This window comes from Notolepis coatsorum (genome assembly GCF_963971535.1).
Source record: "Notolepis coatsorum genome assembly, chromosome: 13".
Lineage (NCBI taxonomy): Eukaryota > Metazoa > Chordata > Actinopteri > Aulopiformes > Paralepididae > Notolepis > Notolepis coatsorum.
The window spans coordinates 123,615,978-123,638,007 of NC_140177.1; the positions used below are offsets into that span (position 1 = coordinate 123,615,978).

Sequence of the window (22,030 nt, forward strand, 5' to 3'; positions counted from 1 at the left end):
ATGTGATATAACTACATCGGGGGGGGGGGGGGGGGGGGGGGGGACGTCAAGCATCCGATTTTTTTTAACATAAAACCACCGTGGCAACGCGAGTAGAGTAAAAGAGTGCAGATTCCGCCTCTCAATGCGCCGTCTTCTGGTGGGACTTGAGGCTGGAGCGCTGCGTGAAGCACTTGCCGCACTGCGCGCACTGGTACGGCTTCTCGCCGCTGTGCACCACGGCGTGCCGGATGAGGTTGCACTGCTTGGTGAAGCTGCGGCCGCACTGCAGGCAGCTGAAGGGCTTCTCACCTGTGTGGCTGCGCAGGTGCTCCTTGAGCTGGCTGAAGCGCACAAAGCTCTTGGTGCAGTACGTGCAGCTGAAGCGCTTCTCCCCCACGCCTGGCCTCCACGGCGTCCTCATCCTCCTCACCAGGCTGAAGCTGTTGCGGCTGAAGCCCGAGGAGGAGGAGGACGACGAGGTCGCCAGGTTCGACACGACCAGACCCTCGTTCCCTCCTCTCACGTTCGGTTCTGTGTCCCTGTACTGGTGCTGTAGCGGCTGCGGCACCAGACTGCTCTCGCCCATGGCGTTGATCTGGGCCAACATGCCGTGAGCCTCATCGACCGGCATGGCGTGCGCCGCCGCCTGCGCCCTCCTGCAGCCGAACGCTCTGGCGCGCCGTTTCGCCCGTAGCGCGCCGATCGCATTAGGGTGGGCTTTCCCCGCGGAGTGAAGAAGCGGGAGTCCTAGGTCCTCGACGGGCGCGCCGTGCGTCAGCGGCAGTTGGCAGGCGAAAATAGACGGATTCTGTTGATACTGTTCGGCGGCGGCGTACGAGAAACCAGGATCGCCGCCGGCGTCTCGGCCCTGACTGGAGGGCCACAGCTGTCTGTCGGCCTCGTCCATGACGAACCGGTGGTCGGAGCCAATCAGGGCGGCACTCTTGTTGGCCTCCGCCTCCTGCTTCACGATGAGCTCCACTCCGTCCGGGCTCTCGCTCGCCGGCGGCTCGGTGAACGTGTGGTAGGCGTCCTCCTCCGAGGGGAGCAGGGACGCGGCGGTGGTCGGGGTGTCGGAGGACTGATAGTGATCCACGAAGCCTTCGGTCTGGTCCGTGTCCTCGAAGCACGGCGTCTGCACAGCTCCGGAGGCTGAGGGAGACACGAGAACCACAAACAAGATCAATACATACTTCATAACCCTTTCACTACCACACTACAGAAGGTTAACCCTTTCACTACCACACTACAGAAGGTTGACCCTTTCACTACCATACTACAGAAGGTTAACCCTTTCACTACCACACTACAGAAGGTTAACCCTTTCACTACCACACTACAGAAGGTTAACCTTTCACTACCACACTACAGAAGGTTAACCCTTTCACTACCACACTACAGAAGGTTAACCCTTTCACTACCACACTACAGAAGGTTAACCCTTTCACTACCACACTACAGAAGGTCAACCTTTCACTACCACACTACAGAAGGTTAACCTTTCACTACCACACTACAGAAGGTTAACCCTTTCACTACCACACTACAGAAGGTTAACCCTTTCACTACCACACTACAGAAGGTTAACCCTTTCACTACCACACTACAGAAGGTTAACCCTTTCACTACCACACTACAGAAGGTCAACCTTTCACTACCACACTACAGAAGGTTAACCTTTTACTACCACACTACAGAAGGTTAACCCTTTCACTACCACACTACAGAAGGTTAACCTTTCACTACCACACTACAGAAGGTTGACCCTTTCACTACCACACTACATAAGGTTAACACTTTCACTACCACACTAGTTTCAAGTTTTTTTTAATAGTTGTCATACAGAAGTACAGAATACTTTCATACAAAATGCTTCTTACTGTTACGCTCCAGAGACTGTGCTAGACAAGATAGTATCAAATAACATAGTATAGCATGTAAATTAGAAGTAGAAAATGAGGTCACAGTGTTCAGTATAGACATATGTACAATGTTCGATGCAGAATAGACGTAACTGAGTTACCATATAATATACAATACTATGCAGTGTACTAATGTACAATACTATATAGTGCAAAGCAGAAATGGGATGAGGTACAATTTAGGTACAATTTACAGTAAGGTGTACGAGTTGTAGTGCAATCCTTCATCAATAAATATAAAGTGTGGGGAGTGGGTGCTACAGTGTGTTTGTTTAAAGTGAGTGTGTGCTATAAAGTGTGTGGAGTGGGTGCTACAGTGTGTTTGTTTAAAGTGAGTGTGTGCGTGTGGATGTGTGTGCTATGTGCGTTTGATGGTTGTTGTTGTGTAGTGTTCATTGTTCGTTTAGCAGCCTGATGGCCTGGGGATAGAAGCTTCTTCTGAGTCTTTCTGTGCTCGCCTTGAGACTCCGGTATCGCTTGCCTGACCGCAGCAGTTCAAAGAGGCAGTTGTTCGGGTGACTGGAGTCTTTAATGATTCTCTTAGCCTTGCCCCTGCACCGCTTGTTGTAAATGTTCTGGAGGGTGGGGAGCCCCCCTCCAATTGTGCGTTCGGCTGAACGTGTCACTCTTTGTAGTCTGCTTCGGTCTTGTGCAGTGCTATTCCCAAACCAGGAGGTGATGTTGCCAGTCAGGATGCTCTCTATTGTACATGAGTAGAAGTTCTTAAGGATCTTCTGACTGACTTGGAACTTCCTTAGGCGCCTGAGGAAGTAGAGGCGTTGTCGTGCCTTCTTCACAACACTGTCAATGTGTGTGGTCCATGTCAAGTCCTCGGATATGTAGGCTCCGAGGTACTTAAAGCTGTTGACTCTCTCAACCGGTGCCCCGTCGATGCTGAGGGGGCTGTAGTCCTTTACCCCCGACCTCCTGAAGTCTACAATCATCTCCTTTGTTTTGCTGACGTTCAGGGAGAGGCTGTTTTCCTGGCACCATCCCGCCAGGACCTTGACCTCTTCCAGGTAGGCCCTCTCGTCGTTGGCAGATTTGTACAAATTTGATGATTGTGTTGCTACTCCGCTGAGCCACACAGTCGTGTGTGTACAGGGAGTAGAGGGGACTCAGAACACAGCCCTGGGGGGCCCCTATGTTGAGGGTGATGGATGAGGAGGTGCAGTTGCCTGCTCTCACCACCTGGGGTCTGCCCGTCAGGAAGTCCAAGACCCACTGGCAGAGGTCATAGTTCAAGCCCAGGTCCCTGAGCTTGGCTATGAGTATGGAGGGGACTATGGTATTGAATGCCGAGCTGTAGTCGATGAATAGCATTCTCACATAGTTCCCCTTCCTCTTGTCCAGGTGTGATGCTGCTGTGTGCAGCACATGGGCTATGGCGTCCTCCGTGGACCTGTTGGGGCGGTATGCAAATTGCAGGGGGTCCATGTTGATGGGGAGGGAGGTTAACCTTTCACTACCACACTACAGACGGTTAACATTTCACTACCACACTACAGACGGTTAACCTTTCACTACCACACTACAGAAGGTTAAACTTTCACTACCACAGTACAGAAGGTTAACCTTTCACTACCCTTTGTCGTTAACCCTTTGTCGTGTGTGTGGCAGTGAAAGGGTTAACGTTAGGTTATGACTATAACCAAGTTCTGTTAGTTAGGGGCGATGCTTGGCATCGCCTTCTGCACTATCTCGCGTACGTGCACGCGTACTGAATAAACCACAAATGTACCTCTAATACCAGTATTAGTCTGACCACACCCCTCATCAGCTTACCTTCATAAGCAGGTGTGTGGTCACCTGCTCTCCTCCTTCCCAAGCTTTCACCACAAGGTGAGGTCAAGGGCTGCAGCGGCCGTCCGATGCCAAGCATCGCCCCTAACTAACAGAACTTGGTTATAGTCATAACCTAACGTTCTGTATCGTTAGTGGCTTAGCTTGGCATCGCCTTCTGCACAAGGGAGGCCAAGCGGAGCCACTTGGCTGACAAATACACCCCGCTGACAGCCCCCCAAAACCATCAGAACAGGGAGGGCCGAGCCCCCCCGACCCCCCCTAATGGAGGGTATCCCCCCTATTAGAGGCTTCACGGGAAGGCGACGGACCCGACCGTGCGAAGAGCTCTCAAGCAACTTAACGCACAGGGTGAGCAGACCGTGGCTTGACCCCACGACTACACACACGCACAACCCGCATGCCACCCGGGAACGAACGGAGGAACAACCTCGTTACTGCCCCCAGAATCACGGGGTCAAGGGCAAACCCAACCCCGTGGCAAGGCCGTAGCAGCGGAGCGCGAAGGAAGACCCAGACCCACCAAAAGGACTGGACCCCCGGAATGGGGGCCCGGAGAAGTCCATGATGCCAGCATCAAGACCCCACCAGGGGGGCACCTAGTGACCCCGCCCCTCACATCGCCAGCGTATTCGGACAAAGGCCCCTCAGCCGAGCGGGCCCTGTCCCCCTCAACAGCACACCGCCTGGAACACAAGCCCTGCAACAGGCAGAGAGTTAACCAACGGAACAGGCAGTGCACCGGGGAAGACCAGGCAACAGGTCGTCAACCCAAGCCTGGAACAACTGCGGACGAGGCAGGCGCCAGAAAGGACAGCCGAAACAGCCGCCCCGGCGGAAGGGGCGTATGCTGGCGTTGTCGCATAACCAAGCTTTCAACAGCACGTCAGGAGCGGGATCCGTAGACCACACGGCCCCTGACAGCTGCCCACAGAAAAGCCCATACGATCGGCAGACGTCATGAACGTGCAGGGGCACCCTCAACCGGAGAACCGGGAGTTGACACTGCAGCAACACACCAGAGAACCAACCACCCAGGCATTACCCCATGCAATGGTTGGTCCCATAACCCCTCAGGAAAACCCCGAAACGCACCGGCGGTACCACCGCAGCCCGCGTTCCGGTTCCCAACAGGGCCATCCCGGGCCTACAGGTCAACGGGCATCACCCCGGACCGGGCCCGGCGATACGGGGAGCACAGGATCCCAAAGGAGGTTAACCCCACCCAACAGGCTCCTCAGCGCCAAAACGCAAGAGAAGAGCGTAATATGGAAGACCAGCCCCCAGCACCCCGCACTCGGTACCAACAAGGGGTCCCATAACGCACAACCCTGTGACACCCGGATCGACCTAGCATTTTTCCCCCCGAAAAAACCCTAAGTCCCTCAGGGTACCAGAACAGCAGATCTGCATCCCCAGCGGACAACGGGTGCACTGATCTGGACCAGCGCGACCAGAACCAGTCCCGTGCCCTAACCACGCCGACCTGCCAACCCCAGGAGAAGGGGCAGATATGCGCGTCTGATCCCAACATAAAAAGAAGGCGCCACCCAGACGTGTCGGTATGAACCGCGTCCGGCGGCCCACCCTTAGGGCGTGAGACCCTTCCCATATGCCCAGACCCATTCCGTCATCATCCCCTGACATGAACGGGAACCCATCGACAACACACAGGATGTCGGAAGAGGAAAAACCCCCATCCCAATTGCTCCATAAAAACGCTGTTCCACCAAAGCAAACGAGGCGCGCCAGTCAGCAACGGCCAAAGCACATCCTGAGCCAGCACTATGTGTGCGTTTGGACATACCCACATCAACAATAGGCCGCTTAGACCACCATATTGAATCCCCAAGACGCCCAGGGAAACGACAAGAGGGGCGAGATGCAATCAACTCCATGAATGAACATTCAACTCTTTATAAAATAAAGAAAAGGCATCACATGTATGACCTAACTGCACAGCTGGGAGTAAAAAACCCTGTTTTTCACATGATTTTAATCCAGTCACTCTTCTTAATCAGAGTGTAAGACCAGATTCCCCCAGAAACACCTTCCCACATGAGACCACGGTCAAGAAAAAGATATGTAAACTGTGAGACACGTGACCAACAGACTCAAGTTTGACACAAAAACGAGCGCAGCAGGTTAAGGCCTGCGCTCTAACCTCGACATCTTTACGACACCAGCTCATGGAAGGCGTCGCCATAGCAACAACGCTATAACGGGCGGGGAAAACCCACCGGATCCTGTCATAACAGGAGTCGGTAGAATACCCCTCCCCCCCCCCCCCCCCCCCCCTCCCCCGCCAAGCACTAGCTTGGCCCTGACTGGCTCAGCAGGAGGGTCAACAACCTCTAAACCAATCAAGTGGGTAAAGGAGGGGTTTATCCGACACCCCCTCCCGAAAAACACACCTTCTATCCCTACACACAGAAAACAACCGTAGCCATTTTGAAAACCTCCGGTAGAACAAAACACATATAGCATAAGCTAATACAATGTTAGCTACCCACAAAGTGTAAAAGGGATTACAACAAAAAACACAAGTCGCCTGTGCGTGAATCCCATACCCGCAGCCTAAGCTATAGGAAGACGTTGAACGAGAGTAATGGCTAGGCCATGAAAAGTGTGTACGAGCATTACTGCAACTAACAACACAGCGTTGTGAACACATACTTAGTTAAAGCAATGGAATATCACCAGTTCTAATTGCATGTGGAGCATCAAGCTAATAGAACCTATTACCGAGTGTAAGTTGCAGACCTTGCTTAAAAACTCGTAACACAACACAACTCATTCCCCCAACGTAACAGGGTAGATTCATAAAACACAACCCCACCACATGATTTGTATTGAAGAAACACACAGTTTGTTCGGCCAACCACAGTCCCCCTTATATCAGGGAACTTTTTTATTAAATAAATAATATGTGATCAAGGCACAAAATCATAGGGGGGCCGGGGAGGGTGTAGAGGAGGGGACACAGAGGGGGAAAAGTCACTCAACGGCGCCTGCCACCTCGCGCCGCTCGAGTCTGGCCACCCCGGGGAGCCCCGGAGGGACGGTAGGTTACAGTCTGCTGGACACGACGTTCCCTACCGTCTCCTCCGGTCTGGGATGGGCCGGCGGTGGCTGAAGCGTCGTCTCGTCTCCTAGCCCTCTTGGCAGGGCCAGCAGCGGCGGCGGGGGCAGTGGTAGCGGCGACGGAGACAGCTCGACGTCGCGGAAGCCTTCTGCCCCCACCGGCAAGGACGGGAGGCGGAAAATGGGGTTGGAGGATGGATCTCTCCTCTGCCATCTCTCTGCATGTTGAGGTCATCAATAGCAGGGCCTTCCCGAACAGGCCAGCGTCGGAGAGGTCGGCCGTCAGAAGAGGGGCTCTCTTCTTCTCTGGCACACGGGCCTGCTCCAGCCAAAGGTGACGCTGGCCCAGGGTGGCCAGGGCGCGCACTTTACCCATGGCTATGGCTAGCACCTGGGAGAGGTGCAGCACAGCTCCCGCAGCCTGGGTGATCTGATCGCACCTCACCTCGTTCAGATCCGCGCCGCCCGTCATTATCCCCGATACAAATCTAGCCAGGTGGGCGATGTTAGAGGCCGCAGCCAGCGACTGTGTACCGGCGATAAATGACTGGTCACCCCAATAAGCCAATCGCCTAGCCGACCTCCCCTGGAGGACCGGCTTGCATAGGGGCTCCCACACCATATCCGGACAGAGGAGCGCGGCCATCGGATTGTCAAGCCGAGGTACGCCCTCCCCCATACCTTTGACCAACCCCGACACCCGCGTAACTGGTACGTAGGCGGGAGTCAGTCCCATGATGTTGGAGACCGCCTGGCCCCGACGAACATAGGCCCCCATCGATGGGAAAAATGGGTAGACAACGTCCACCCCTCTCACCGGGGGACGCTGCCAGGGATGGCCTATGAGGTCATCAGGGACAGGAGCAGGCAATGGCTGCGGCAGCGGCACACCGTTTGCAGCGGCGGCTACCGCCATGAGCTCGGGAAACAAGGCCCGCAGTTCCCCCTGCGGACCCTCCTCCACCGACCCCGCATCCCTCGCATACAGCAGGCTGCGACTGGTCAAGGAGCCACAATCCGATGCGGCCGACAGTAGGGCATCCTGTTGATGAGGCCAAGGTGGTTCCCCGACATCCTCGAACAAGGCGCCCCGTGGAGCCATTTCCCCCCACCCCGGGGTCTCCGGAGGAGGGATACTCTCCTCCACGGGACCATCATACAAGAACCCGTCCGCCTCCTCCATGAAGTCTTCAGTTTCCATCAGAAATCCAGAGTCGGACGCGGCCTCGCTGGTCTCCAGCAATTCCCCAAACCCAGGCCGTTCGCGTCTGCACGCCACCATGTGACGACGTGAGCGAGCAGACGCAAAAAGTTTTCGTCGCAAATCCCCTGGCTCTAAGACAATCCCCCGTTCATCAACGGGCGATTCCCCAGAAACAGAGGAACCAGAGTCGAGATCAGGCCATCGCCGGAGCGACGGCTCCGAACCCTCGGCTCGTCGGTGAGGAAAACTATCCACCGGCAGTCTCCCGGGCTGGGTCGGCAACCACGAGAGTGGCAACAGCCCAGCACCGGAACGCACGACGGAGGCGGGAATGGAGAATCGGTGGTGAAGAGTAGGTCTAGCGGGTCTACTCTCCGCGGAATACATTATGACCCAAACCTTTTTCTTATATAAACAAGTGAGAGAAGAAAAAGGTTAGGCACAATGTAAACCTAGTCACAACTCTTTTCAACTTATCAACGACACGTCAAGTGGGGTACTACCGAGGCACTTCCTTGTGGTGAAAGCGAGAAGGAGGAGAGCAGGTGACCACACACCTGCTTATGAAGGTAAGCTGATGAGGGGTGTGGTCAGACTAATACTGGTATTAGAGGTACATTTGTGGTTTATTCAGTACGCGTGCACGTACGCGAGATAGTGCAGAAGGCGATGCCAAGCTAAGCCACTAACGATACAGAACATCCTGTATTGTCGCCATGAAAGGGTTAACCATTTTGGTAGTGTGGTAGTGAAAGGGTTAATGCATGACACCGGTCTGTACATTTACATTTACATTGAGTCATTTAGCTGAGCGCTTATTATCCAAAGCGACTTACAAGTTCTGTACGACAAGTCAGCAGGAAGGGCACAACTATTTCGGCTGAGTAACAATGTTGAATGAATGAATGAATGAATGAATGAATGAATGAATGAATGAAAACTTTATTTAACAGATTGCAGAATGGGTACAATACAGTACGGCTCAATACATACAATTGTTAAGGGGATGCAGACCTGAGAAAGACGTTTGTCTTGTTTCCATCAGGGTCCCCCATTTTCAATTCATATAGACATATATGACATACATGACATACAGATAGTCAGTACTGCTACATCTATACATTTATGACATACCAGATTTGCAAATACAGTACTGTTTGTGATACAGAAGGAGTCAAGAAAAGGGAGTATATACATTTGACGTAGAAACTGTACATTGGAGGAGGTTGGGTGGGGGGGGTTGGGTACATTGGGATATTGACAACCATACTGGGTAATTTACATTGGAGGTGGTTGGGGGGGGGGGGGGGGGGGGGGGGGGGGCGGGGGGCACACTGTATAAACAAGTAACACTGTACATTGAGGGGGGGGGGGAGGAGACACTGTACAAACAAACACAATTGTACATTGAACTATTGACAAAACCATACTAGGTAAATGACTGTACATTGGAGGGGGTTGGGTTAGGATATTTACAGGGGCCAGTGTTGAATTGCAGTCTCCCGTAGGTGTCCCTTGAGAGAGGTTTTGAAAGTGGGTAGTGATCCACATTCCTTTACAGCTTTGGGTAGGGCGTTCCACATTGATGTGGCATAATTGCGAAACGTGTTTAGTCCCTTATTTGAGCCGAATCTGGGTTTAACATGATTTGTGGAGCTCCCTCTGGTGTTGTGATCGTGGTATTCACTGACCTTTGGGAAGTATTTTGACATGTACATGGGTACCTTGGTCGTGTAGTGTATCTTGTAGACCAGGCCCATTGCAAGTTGTTGTACTCTGTCGTCTACTCTAAGCCATCCTAGGTTGTCAAAGTGGGCAGGGGTGAGGTGGGTTCTAGGAGTAAGGTCAAGCAGTAGTCTGACCAGTTTGTTTTGAGATGTTTGTAATTTTGTTTTTAGCGCCTTTGAGGTGCTTTGGTACCATGAGGTGCAAGCATAGTCGTAGTACCCCTGAATGAGTGCTCCTGCCAGAGTCTTCAGGGTGTTCTTGTTTACCAGAGAGGAGATCCGGTACAAGAATCGAGTTCGTTGGTTGACTTTTTTTATTACATTGGATGCCATTTTGTCACAGGAGAGATTAGCCTCTAGGATGGAACCCAGGTAGGTAATTTCATCAAACAGTGCTGAAACTTGGGTGCTGCAGTGTTGAGTGCATAGTAGTAAAGACATATTAGTAACCGTAGAGTGCATGATAGTATAAGACAGTAAGACGTTTTTTCCCCCCTTCAGTTCAGATATTGATTGAAGAAGTGTGTTTTTAGTCGACGGCAAAAGATTGGTCGGGTTTCCGCTGTCCTAACTGCGGTGGGAAGTTTGTTCCACCATTGTGGAGCGAGGACTGACAATAGGCGGCTTCTCTTTGATGACCCTCCCGGAGCTCGGATAGGAGTGGGTCTGAGGCGGCCAGAAGATGAATGAATGAATGAATGATGAATGAATGAATGAATGGATTTATTCACACACACACACACACGATACATTACATGTAAATATCCTCATGTGATACAACAACGTCGCAATGGACCTATCTCAAACCCTGCCCTCTTTTCTTGATCCTCCAATCACAACTGTCGCTTATTTGTCCGAGGTAAGCGACAGTTGTGATTGGAGGATCAAGAAAAGAGGGCAGAGTTTGAGATAGGTCTATTGTGTGCATGTGCCAGGTCTCCCAAGAAGCTATTTAAAGCTTTTGGAGGGAGCCTGAACACAAATATAGACAGAATATAAACAACAAAAACAATAAACAAAACAAAACAAAACAAAACATACAACGTGGGTAGGTTTACACACCTACCTACTAACTGACATACAACATAGATACATAATACAGACAATTTATATACCTAAGTTATGATTCTAAATTAGAGATATGATTTAAGCAGTTCCTCTTTCAATGATTTTTTTAATGTTTTAAAGGATTTAGACATTTTCAGACTCTCGTCAAGCTTGTTCCAGATCTGTGGGCCCCTGCATGCTATGCTTAGGCTAGCACATTTGAGCCTTCTCCTCTTGCCAAATATAAGATGCCTATTTCTTGTGTTATGGATGTGCAGTGGTCGGCAGACTGGGACAAGCTCAGACAGTCTGTGATTCATGTTGTTGACAACTTGATACATGATTGATGCGTTTTGGTGAATGTTAAACTCAGCGAGCCTCAGAAGACCAAAGCGATGGAACAGAGGTTGTGAGGGCGCTTTAAAATACGTAGTATTTTCTTTTGTAAGCTTTCAAGTTTTTTGAGATGGCTGGGGTAAGTGTTGCACCATATGACATTACAGTAATTAATGAGGGGTTCATACAAGGTTTTATATAGAGTGAGAAGGGCAGGCAAGGGAAGAAAATGACATATTTTGCAGAATAAGCCAACATATTTGGACAGTTTTGTTTGTAGATATTTTATGTGGCATTTGAAATTGAGTGACTCATCGATGACGACCCCCAGGAATTTTGTGGACACCACTCTTGACAGCTCCTTTCCATTTATTTTTATGCACATGTGATGTGTGCGCATCCAATTTGAGTGGAAGACAATAAAGTTTGTTTTGCTGAGATTAAGTGATAATTTGTTGCATTTAAACCAGGTGTCCACTTTTTGTAGTTCTGTGTTGAGTAGATCTTGTAGCTCGAGTGGATTTTTATGTGACAGAAACAAATTATTGTCATCAGCGAATATTACTTTGTGCAGAAGTTCAGATGAGTTGACAAAGTCATTTATATATAGAATAAATAGTAAAGGCCCTAGAATTGACCCCTGGGGGACCCCATATTTGATGTCCATTTTTATTGATTTGTGATTGTTTATATCGACATACTGTTGCCTACCATGTAAATAGCTACTGAACCAGTTGAGAGCCAGACCCCTTATGCCATAATGGTGCAGTTTCCCAAGTAGAATAGTGAAGTCAATGGTGTCAAAGGCCTTTGATAAGTCCAAGAAAACGCCCACCCCACAATCGCCCTGATCAATGGCATCATTTATTTTTTCAATGAGGTCTAATATTGCCATATATGTTGTTCTCTTTTTCCTAAAGCCGTATTGAGAACTGGTGAGTATATTTAGCTTGGTAGTGTATTCGCTTAATCTGTTATACACAACTCTCTCATACACTTTGGATAGAGCTGGTAACACGGATATTGGACAGTAATTATTGATACTATTTTTGTCACCTGATTTATATATGGGTATTATTCTCCCAATTTTGATGTTTATTGGCACCACACCATGAAGTAAGGACAAATTAATACAGTGAGCGAGTGGTCTGACTATAATATTGGCTATGGCTATTAGGATTTTGCTGCATATTCCATCAGCACCGGCTGTGCGAGTGTCCTTCATCTTCATGATAATGTTGAATAGTTCATCATGGTCAGTTGGTTTCATGAAAAAATTGTTAAGTTAGTTACCTGATAAATACTGTTTAAAAGACACACCCCCGGGATGACTAATTTTATTCAATGTAGAGATGTAGAGCATAGGCATGGGCTACGTGTATATATCCTAGATATACTGTGACACATACTACGCACACACAGTATATAGAACATACAGTATACTGGTGGTTGAACATTAACCAAAATGGGAGAAAAATGACACGACTACCTTTCGCTCCTGTTGAGGACCGGTGGGAACAAAATGGTGTTTTTCTTTTTTACATAGTAGTCCTTTTTAAATAAATCAAACTGTCCTTTTCAAACGGACAGAAACGAGGACAAAGAGATAAACATACTCGGTTCTCTTTGTGTTCACATTGTCCCGTGTCTTTTTTAAAGAGAATCCAGGTCATTTTCTGGTTCACTTCCAAGTATGGTGAGATAACCAGACCACTTTCTGTTCACCGTCTCCGGAACTAAACTTTTCTTTACCACTCGGTGCCTTTACGGCCGATAACAGAGATAGAGCTTTGTGCTTCATATGAAAGAGAGGTCATATTAATAAGCTTATTATTATGCTATGATTAGGTTTGATTAGCGTCTGAATCCGATTGGCTATGATGTCCGATCACTGAGTGTGTCTGACTGACTCCCACGTAAACAGACAACATATAATGTATATCACGCCATATGACCCTTTAGTTTACATTATATTAGTTTACTGCCATATCTATCACCTCACTGCCACTTTACTGCCATTATTGTATTCTACTGCCATTGTTTATTAGTTATACTTACTATGTACCACTGCTGCTAAAAAAAAATTTGCACTAAGTTCTCTTTTACCTCCTATATTTATTTCAATCATATATTCATTTTTTTAGCCACTGTTTATACTGTATATATAGTCCTGTATAGTGTATGTACATCGTGTCCCATAGTTACTTATGTTTATAGTCCTATATGTTACTTTATGTTTATATTAGATATTTTTTTTTATATACACTGTGGGAAGGGGGAAACGCAATTTCATTTCTCTGTATGTCTTGACATTATGAGAAGCGACAATAAAGCTGACTTTGACTTTGACTTATGCATATGACTTATGCATTTACCTCATCCCATTTATATTGTATTGTAAACACTCTGCATTGTATATTGCACCACAAGCTACCTCATCCCATTTACCTCATCCCATTTATATTGTATTGTAACTACTCTGCATTGTATATTGTACATATGTATATTGAAAATGTTTGTCTTGTTTACACTTGTTTAAGTACTTGACTTCCTATTTTATACTTATTATAATTATCTATTATTACCTAGCACACTCTCAGGAGCAAAACAGAAAGAAGCATTTCATACAAAAGTATCCTGTATTTCTGTATGAGAACTAATAAAGAAACTTGAACTTGCATACTGCACCTGTGTATACTGTATACTTACTTACTCATAGTACTGTATATATTTAGATTATAGTGTCTATTGTAACTATATTTATTGTAATGCAAATATAACTGATAGGGCGTACAGACCCTCATCTGCACCTTGATTTACACTGCCTACTTGCTCATATGAGTATACTCAAGAGTTAATTATATTGTTTACACTGCCTATTTTTATTTGTACTTTTCTACTGTACTATAATTGTATGACCTGTATCATGTCTTCTACTATTACCATGTACCTGTACCTCCGGTACTTCCTGCTCCCGCATCTCTCCTGAGTACGTCCACGTACGTTAACTCAATGGGCGCCAATAACAAGTATACTCGTGTTTCGCCGCCAAGCGCTGGGTGCCAATAACGAGTATACTCGTTTTTGGATCCTTTGATCTTTTTTATTTGATCCCCGTTCTAAACGTCAGCCGGAGCCCTCTAGGTCTCCCTGGCTCATCTGTCTACGTTGGAATTGCAACGACGAGCGAATCTCACCAGGTGGCAGTATCGCCTACCTTTTTAACTGGAATCGCTTGGTGTGGATACACCTTTTTTCTTTCTTTATTTTTTTGCAAGGGCACCTCCTCCTCGGAGACAGAGCAACACAGCGATCGCCTCAAGATTCTTTTGCCTGAAGCCTATTTCCCGTATACACGAGTATAGACATGTACACGGGTAATCGCGATGGCAATGCGATCACTGGGAATTATTCTTTTTAGAATACCTTCTGGCTAAGGTAAGGTATATTCTATGTCTAGTTTACCGAACCTGAAACATGTTTTTGTAACGATCACAGTGTCGTGTTTTACCGGACGTAAAACATGCTCGACAAACACGATCGCAGTTTCTAGTTGAAACACCCCCCCCCTTGATGATTTTGTGAAGGCACATAATTATCTACATGGTATATAAATTTGATTTGGGAGTATTTGGGGTTTCAGGCGATCTACCAGAACGATTTGGGCTTATTGCATATAACGCGTCATATCTCGCGATCTATGAAAAAAGACTGGATTATTTTGGAAAGGGGCGATGTTTAGTGTGTAATAGCGGTTCAAACTACAGTGTGTAGAAATGAACTAATTAGTCAGTAATGGACTATGAACAATGCCTGTCAAATGAGCCATACTATTGTCTCCATAGCTATAATACAGAACACACGATGGGTCGGGCGGTCAGGTGGCGTAACGGAGATTGCGTTCGTCACCAAACCCCGGAGCGGCTAGATTCGCCTGTTCGAATCCAGCTCACAGCTCCGGGGTTGTCACCAGCTTGGCTGGCCGTTCACACTAATACAATTGGCAGTATTAGAGGGTGGGAGAAGCTGGCAGGGTGGGTCCGGGTCGTTGTAAACAGCGACTCCTACAGTTCGGTCGGGGCGCCTGCTAAGCGTGGATAGGACTTGAGTGGGATAGTGTGGTCCTCCCACACGCTACGCCCTCTCAATGAGAATCCGCGCTGCCAGGTGAAAAGAAGCGGTTGATTGGCTGGACGTGTGTCGGAGGAAGCACGTGATAGCCTCCACTCTCCCAGACCGACTGTGGGGGGTAAGTGCGCAGCGACCAGGAAGGGGATTGGGAATTGGCATAACGACTAACATTGGGATGGGAGAAAATCGGAGGAAAAATGGAGGGGGAAAAAGATTAAAAAAAAGAACACACGATGGGTCTGCAAACATCACTAAAATGATCAATAACGCTGGCGCCAGGCGGTACAGATGGGGAAAGTCGGTGGCACCCAAAGAGTTAATGTGGGACGTCCTCGTGATCGATGTCCGTGTGTTGGCTCCCACAGCACAAGTTTGCTGGCTGGCAGCTCATGGTGTCTCTGGCAGTGACCTGCCAGCCTCATTCTCCTGACTGCCACTTTCTCACTCACCCTTAGCGCCCCCCCCATACAAGTTTGCGTTGGCGACATGCTCATCCCTGTTGATATTAAGCACTACATGCATAATTCTGGTGTAGCACCCATCCAGTGACTTCTGCAGGGTGGGCTTCAGGGTCCAGCATTCACTGCCATACAGAATAACAGACTCCACTGTTGCATAAAAGAAGCTAAGCTTGATTTGTCTGGGGAGGTTGGATTTCCACACACTGGTCATGCCGTTCAATCAATCAAATCATGATTATGATTTTTGCCATGATGGGGGTGGCATTCCCGTCGCTGTGCATGGTGGTGTGAGTGGCGCGCGGGCTGTTTGTGTTTTCCTTCGGTCATACCATGCTTTATCGGGGGGTGTGTCTTGGATGGGGATGTGGTGGGGATTGATGTGTAGGGTGTTTGGGGGACTGACTGTTCCGGGGGGGTTCACACGCCTTCGAGCGTCATTGTTGTCATTGATCAATCAGCATGGATTGTCTGTAAACTTTCACTTGCTTATGGCAGATCAATCAGCATGGATTGTCTGTAAACTTTATGCATTGTTGTCACTTGCCATATCTTGCTATGCTCGCTCATGCCTGTATTTTTTATGTCCGTTCTATTTTATAATTTTTATTTTATTTTATTTTTATTTTACTATTTTTAAACTGAATCATTTTAAACTATTTTTACTATTTGTGTTACTGAAAACTGTAAGCGGAGAGCCTATTGGGATGCTAGATCCTAATGTGAAACACTGTGATTCTACCTGTCTATCTTTTTATGCTCGCTTATGCCTGTATTTTTTACTGTTGTGAAGCACTTTGAACTGCAACCTCTGTATGAAAAGTGCTATACAAATAAAGTTATTATTATTGTACTATTGTACTTATTTGTATGCCTATTCTTAAGTCTGCACGTTTAGATTGCACTACTTTTATTGTCTTTTATACCTATTCTTATGTCTGCAATTTATGCATTGTTCTTTACTCCGTCAATCGTGTGCTGATTTTATGCCTATGTTCATGTTATACTATTTGCTGTGTGGCACTCTGGACTGTGGTCCATGTGTGAAAAGTACCACATAGTTATTAATATTTATCATTTTTATATTGTAGAAATGTGTGCATTGAAATGTCTGTCAAGTCTCGACGACATTGAAAATGAGGGTGACCTGTCTCAAACCCTGCCCCTTTTCTTGATCCTCCAATCACAACTGTCGCTTACCTCGGACAAACCAAGTTTGTCCGAGGTAAGCGACAGTTGTGATTGGAGGATCAAGAAAAGGGGCAGGGTTTGAGACAGGTCCATGAAGACAGGGTCCATGTGAATGCAGTGGTGTATCTCGTCAGTCCTTGACTCACTCAGCTGTTCCTGTGCGTCGTTCTTCCACACGTCCTCCTCTGCAGACTCCTCTTTGATCAGGATGGGCTCCTCGTCCTCAGCAGCAGGCTCCATCGCTGCACACTGTGACGCGGTACAACAACGCAACGACCAACATGCAACAGGATTACAGTCATATTATGATTATATGAAAATAAAAAATAAAACACAACCGAGATCCATTACAGACACTAAAAGTAAGCACGTTGCAGAGACTGTGCTTTAAAAAGTAATCACGTTATAGAGACTGTGCTTTAAAAAGTAATCACGTTATAGATACTGTGATTTAAAAAGTAATCACGTTACATATACTGTGATTTAAAAAGTAATCACATTACAGATACTGTGCTTTAAAAAGTAATCACGTTACAGAGACTGTGATTTAAAAAGTAATCACATTACAGATACTGTGCTTTAAAAAGTAATCACATTACAGATACTGTGCTTTAAAAAGTAATCACATTACAGATAGTGCTTTAAAAAGTAATCACATTACAGATACAGTGCTTTAAAAAGTAATCACATTACAGTGCTTTAAAAAGTGATCACATTACATATACTGTACAAAGTAATCAGATTACAGACTGCTTTACAAAGTAATATGATTACAGAGACTGCTTTCAAAAGTAATCACATATTACAGAGACTGCTTTAAAAAGTAATCACATTACAGATACTGTGCTTTAAAAGGTTTGATTGATTGATTGAAAACTTTATTAACAGATTGCAGAATGGGTACAGTACAGTACAGCTCAATACATACAATTGTTAAGGGGATGCAGACCAGAGAAATACTTGCGTCTTGTTTACATCAGGGTCCCCCATTTTCAATTAATCATAACATATATGACATACATGACATACAGATAGACAGTACTGCTACATCTATACATTTATGACATACCAGATTTGCAAATACAGTACTGTTTGTGATACGAAAATAGTCCAGAAAAGAGAGTATATACATCTGACGTAGAAACTGTACATTGGAGGTGGTTGGGTGGGTGGGGGGAGGTGGGGTAGGAGGGGTGAGTGGGGGACACTGTACAACTGTACAAGCAAAACTGTACATTGGAATATTGACAAGACCATACTTGGTGATTTACTGTACATTGGAGGGGGTTGTGTTAGGACATTTACAGGGGCCAGTTTCGAATTGCAGTCTCCCGTAGGTGTTCTTTGAGAGTGTCTTTGAAGGTGGGTAGTGATTCACATTCCTTTACAGCTTTGGGTAGGGCGTTCCACATTGATGTGGCATAATTGCGAAACGTGTTTAGTCCCTTGTTTGAGCCGAATCTGGGTTTTACATGATTTGTGGAGCTCCCTCTGGTGTTATGATTGTGGTATTCACTGACCTTTGGGAAGTATTTTGACATGTACATGGGTACCTTGGTCGTGTAGTGTATCTTGTAGACCAGGCCCATTGCAAGTTGCTGTACTCTGTCGTCTACTCTAAGCCATCCTAGGTTGTCAAAGTGGGCAGGGGTGAGGTGGGTTCTAGGAGTAAGGTCAAGCAGTAGTCTGACCAGTTTGTTTTGAGATGTTTGTAATTTTGTTTTTAGCGCCTTTGAGGTGCTTTGGTACCATGAGGTGCAAGCATGAATGAATGAATGAATGAATGAATGAATGAATGAATGAATGAATGAATGAATGAATGAAAACTTTATTTAACAGATTGCAGAATGGGTACAATACAGTACGGCTCAATACACACAATTGTTAAGGGGATGCAGACCTGAAAAAGACGTTTGTCTTGTTTCCATCAGGGTCCCCCATTTTCAATTCATATAGACATTTATGACATACACAACATACATGACATTTATGGCATAGGGACATATAGGTATTTAGTACTGATACATTTGTGACATAAACGGTATTCAAATATACAGTACTGTTACCCCTAGATCCTGACAGAGTATATACATATGATGGGGAGGGGATTGTACATTTGGAGGGGGTGGGTGGGAGAGAAATATCCATACGGCGGGGAGGGAATATATACATGCGATGGGGAGGAGACTGTCTATTAGGAGGTGGTGGGGGTTTTGGGCATTTACGGTGGCCAGTTTCGAATTGCAGCCTCCCGTAGGTGCTCTTTTTTTTTTAAACTTTGGCCATTTCCCTGGCTCTTTTATACGTTTATCGCATTTATACTTGGTCAAGTTCGACCGACAGAAGCAGGCTGAAAGGGTTCAGATGGGGGGGGAAGACACTCTGGGAAAGGCATGGCTGCAGTCCGGGATTCGAACTCGCTCAGCCCCAGATCCGTGACGAGCACGGTTGTCCACGGCGCTGAAAATAGCACTCGCGGTACGTGGTGAGCTACTGGAGCTCCCTCCCGTAGGTGCTCTTTAAGAGCAGTTTTGAATGTGGGTAGGGATTCACATTCCTTTACAGCTTTGGGTAGGGTAGGGCGTTCCACATTGATGTGGCATAATTGCGAAACGTGTTTAGTCCCTCGTTTGAGCCGAATCTGGGTTTAACATGATTTGTTGAGCTTCCTCTGGTGTAGTGGTTGTGGTATTCACTGACCTTTGGGAAGTATTTTGACATGTACATGGGTACCTTAGTCGTATAGTGTATCTTGTAGACCAGGCCCATTGCAAGTTGCTGTACTCTGTCGTCTACTCTAAGCCATCCTAGGTTGTCAAAGTGGGCAGGGGTGAGGTGGGTTCTGGGGGTAAGGTCAAGTAGTAGTCTGACCAGTTTGTTTTGTGATGTTTGTAATTTTGTTTTAAGCGCCTTTGAGGTGCTTTGGTACCATGAGGTGCACGCATAGTCGTAGTACCCTTGAATGAGTGCTCCTGCCAGAGTCTTCAGGGTATTCTTGTTTACCAGAGAGGCGATCCGGTACAAGAATCTAGTTTGTTGGTTGACTTTTTTTATTACATTTGATGCCATTTTGTCACAGGAAAGATTTGCCTCTAGGATGGAACCCAGGTAGGTAATATCTTCTTTCCTTGTGACAATATTGTCACTCACTGTAACTGAGAAGCTGTCGGTCTTGCTGAGTTTGTTATTTGAACCGAAGAGAATGGACTCTGTTTTGCCCATGTGTAATGATAGTTTGTTATCGGCAAGCCATATGCAGATTTTGCCTAGTTCTGAGCTGAGGGTTTTTTCAACCTGTAACTTGTTCTTGTCAGAGACCAGGTAATCACATTACAGATACATTTGACAAAAATGAGTATGTAACGTTACTCAAAAAGTTGTACCTCATCCCATTTCTGCATTGTACTGTATATTGTATTGTAACTCAGTTACTAATTTTTTTCTACTCTGTATTGTATATTCATATATTGTATATATGTATATTGAACACTTTAGCTTGAACACTTTTGTTTACACTTGTTACGTACTTTTGACTTGTATTTTATACTTATCTATTTTATTTTTGTATATAGCACACTCTCAGGAGCAGAACAGAAAAAAGCGTTTCATATAAAAGTATTCTGTATTTTTGTATGACAACTAATAAAGAAACTTGAAACTTGAGACAGTTTCAAAACTCAGTGTTTCAATCAACTAGAAGAACTAGAACAACTAGAAGAATCTGAATGAGAAAGGCATTCACACTTGTGAAGCAGACACCCAACATTTGACTTTTCTCAAAGCAGTCCAATGGTCGATACTGGTTATAGATGGTTACAGTTTGGAAATGTTATTGAATATTCTATGAATTCTGAAGACAATGTAACAAGTAACCTAATCAGATTACATTGATACATTTCAGTATTCCAGTGGATTACATTACTAGTCAAATAAAACTATTTAAGCAGGTACATTTTCCGTTCCCAAACTAAATATTTATAATATTACTAGTAATCCAAAAACAATGGCCAGTATAAGCCTATGCTATGGCCACGGGAAGTCCAAAGGGTTCTAATCAACCCACCGTCCAAAGTTTCATGTTCCATGTATTGAGCTGTACTGTACCCATTCTGCAATCTGTTAATAAACTTTTCAATCAATCAATCAATCAATCAATCAATCAATCAATCAATCAATCAATCAAGGGTCAAATAACAGCGTTCTGACCTGTGGGGGCTGGACGTCCTCCTCAACAGCCATGTCTTGGTCCCACACCGGGGTCTCTCTCTCCTTGTTCAAAACGATCTTCACTAGAGGAGGATATCTTTCAGCAGCCGGCGGATAGAAACCTAAAGAAAGCATTCCCAAATGACCATTATTAGGCTAACTGTGCCCCAGATGAGAAAAGCACTGAGCTAACGTTACAGCGTTGGGATATATGCACGTTATTATATACCTTTTCTCCTTGTCCTCATCCTCGTTCTCCTCAGCTCGCCCTCCATCAATTCATACTTCTTCTTCAGAACATCGATATCTCGTTGGCTCTGAGTGATCTCCAAACGCAGGACAGCACAGCTATCATCGACACGTCTGTTGATCTCGGCTAGTGCTGCCTTGGCTAAAATCTCCATGATGGACACCAACTGAGTCTGGAAGCTGCAGTTCTCCATCTCGCTCAGCTGCTCGTTTCTCCTTTATAAACGAGCGATCTGTGCACCTAAAATAAGCACAGCCTTTTCGAAATACACAATAAATGATCGGTGAAAAACAGCTGCTTTTGATATTAGTAGCGCGGCCGCGGACACAAATGTAGCGAAGTCTCCCTTCCGATATGCTAGTGACGTCACATACCGTAAATTCCGTATGACACCCGCAGCGCAAAATGATCCAGATGACCCCGTTATCATTCGGGTCAGATTAATCGGATACCTCATCATGACACGTTTACACCACACAAGTATTGTATTTCAAAATGCAGCGTGCAGGAATTTCACAGGTTAATTAAACATTTTCACTATTTTGTGGTTATCTTTTGTGTCAGTAGGTGAGGCTTTCGATGTCACAGACTAATTTCTTAGTTTATTTGTTTATTATATGGATCCCCATTAGTCTAGAGTCTAGACCAGGGGTCAGCAACCTTTTTGACATGGAGTGCCTGTTTGAAAT

The 22,030-nt window shown here is 46.4% G+C and overlaps 1 protein-coding gene across 1 annotated transcript; it reads right to left on the reverse strand.

Moving 5' to 3' along the window:
* Positions 1-55: 55 nt before the first annotated feature.
* Positions 56-21,672, reverse strand: LOC311238720 (uncharacterized protein). The gene is made up of 4 exons (XM_084326884.1): positions 21,321-21,672; positions 21,092-21,213; positions 17,032-17,134; positions 56-1,134 (listed from the first exon to the last, which is right to left on the reverse strand). The coding sequence occupies exons 1-4, from the start codon at positions 21,532-21,534 to the stop codon at positions 122-124; spliced, it is 1,452 nt and encodes a 483-aa protein (XP_084183010.1). The 5' UTR covers positions 21,535-21,672; the 3' UTR covers positions 56-121.
* Between the last annotated feature and the right edge of the window lie 358 nt (positions 21,673-22,030).

Excerpts from the sequence above, each read along its gene's own strand:
- LOC311238720 (XM_084326884.1), bottom strand. The coding sequence starts at position 21,534 with ATGGAGAACTGCAGCTTCCAGACTCAGTTGGTGTCCATCATGGAGATT. Across the intron at positions 21,214-21,320 it reads GATGAGGACAAGGAGAAAAG|GTTTCTATCCGCCGGCTGCT; the intron begins GTATATAATAAC and ends TGCTTTCTTTAG. Across the intron at positions 17,135-21,091 it reads AGGACGTCCAGCCCCCACAG|TGTGCAGCGATGGAGCCTGC; the intron begins GTCAGAACGCTG and ends ACCGCGTCACAG.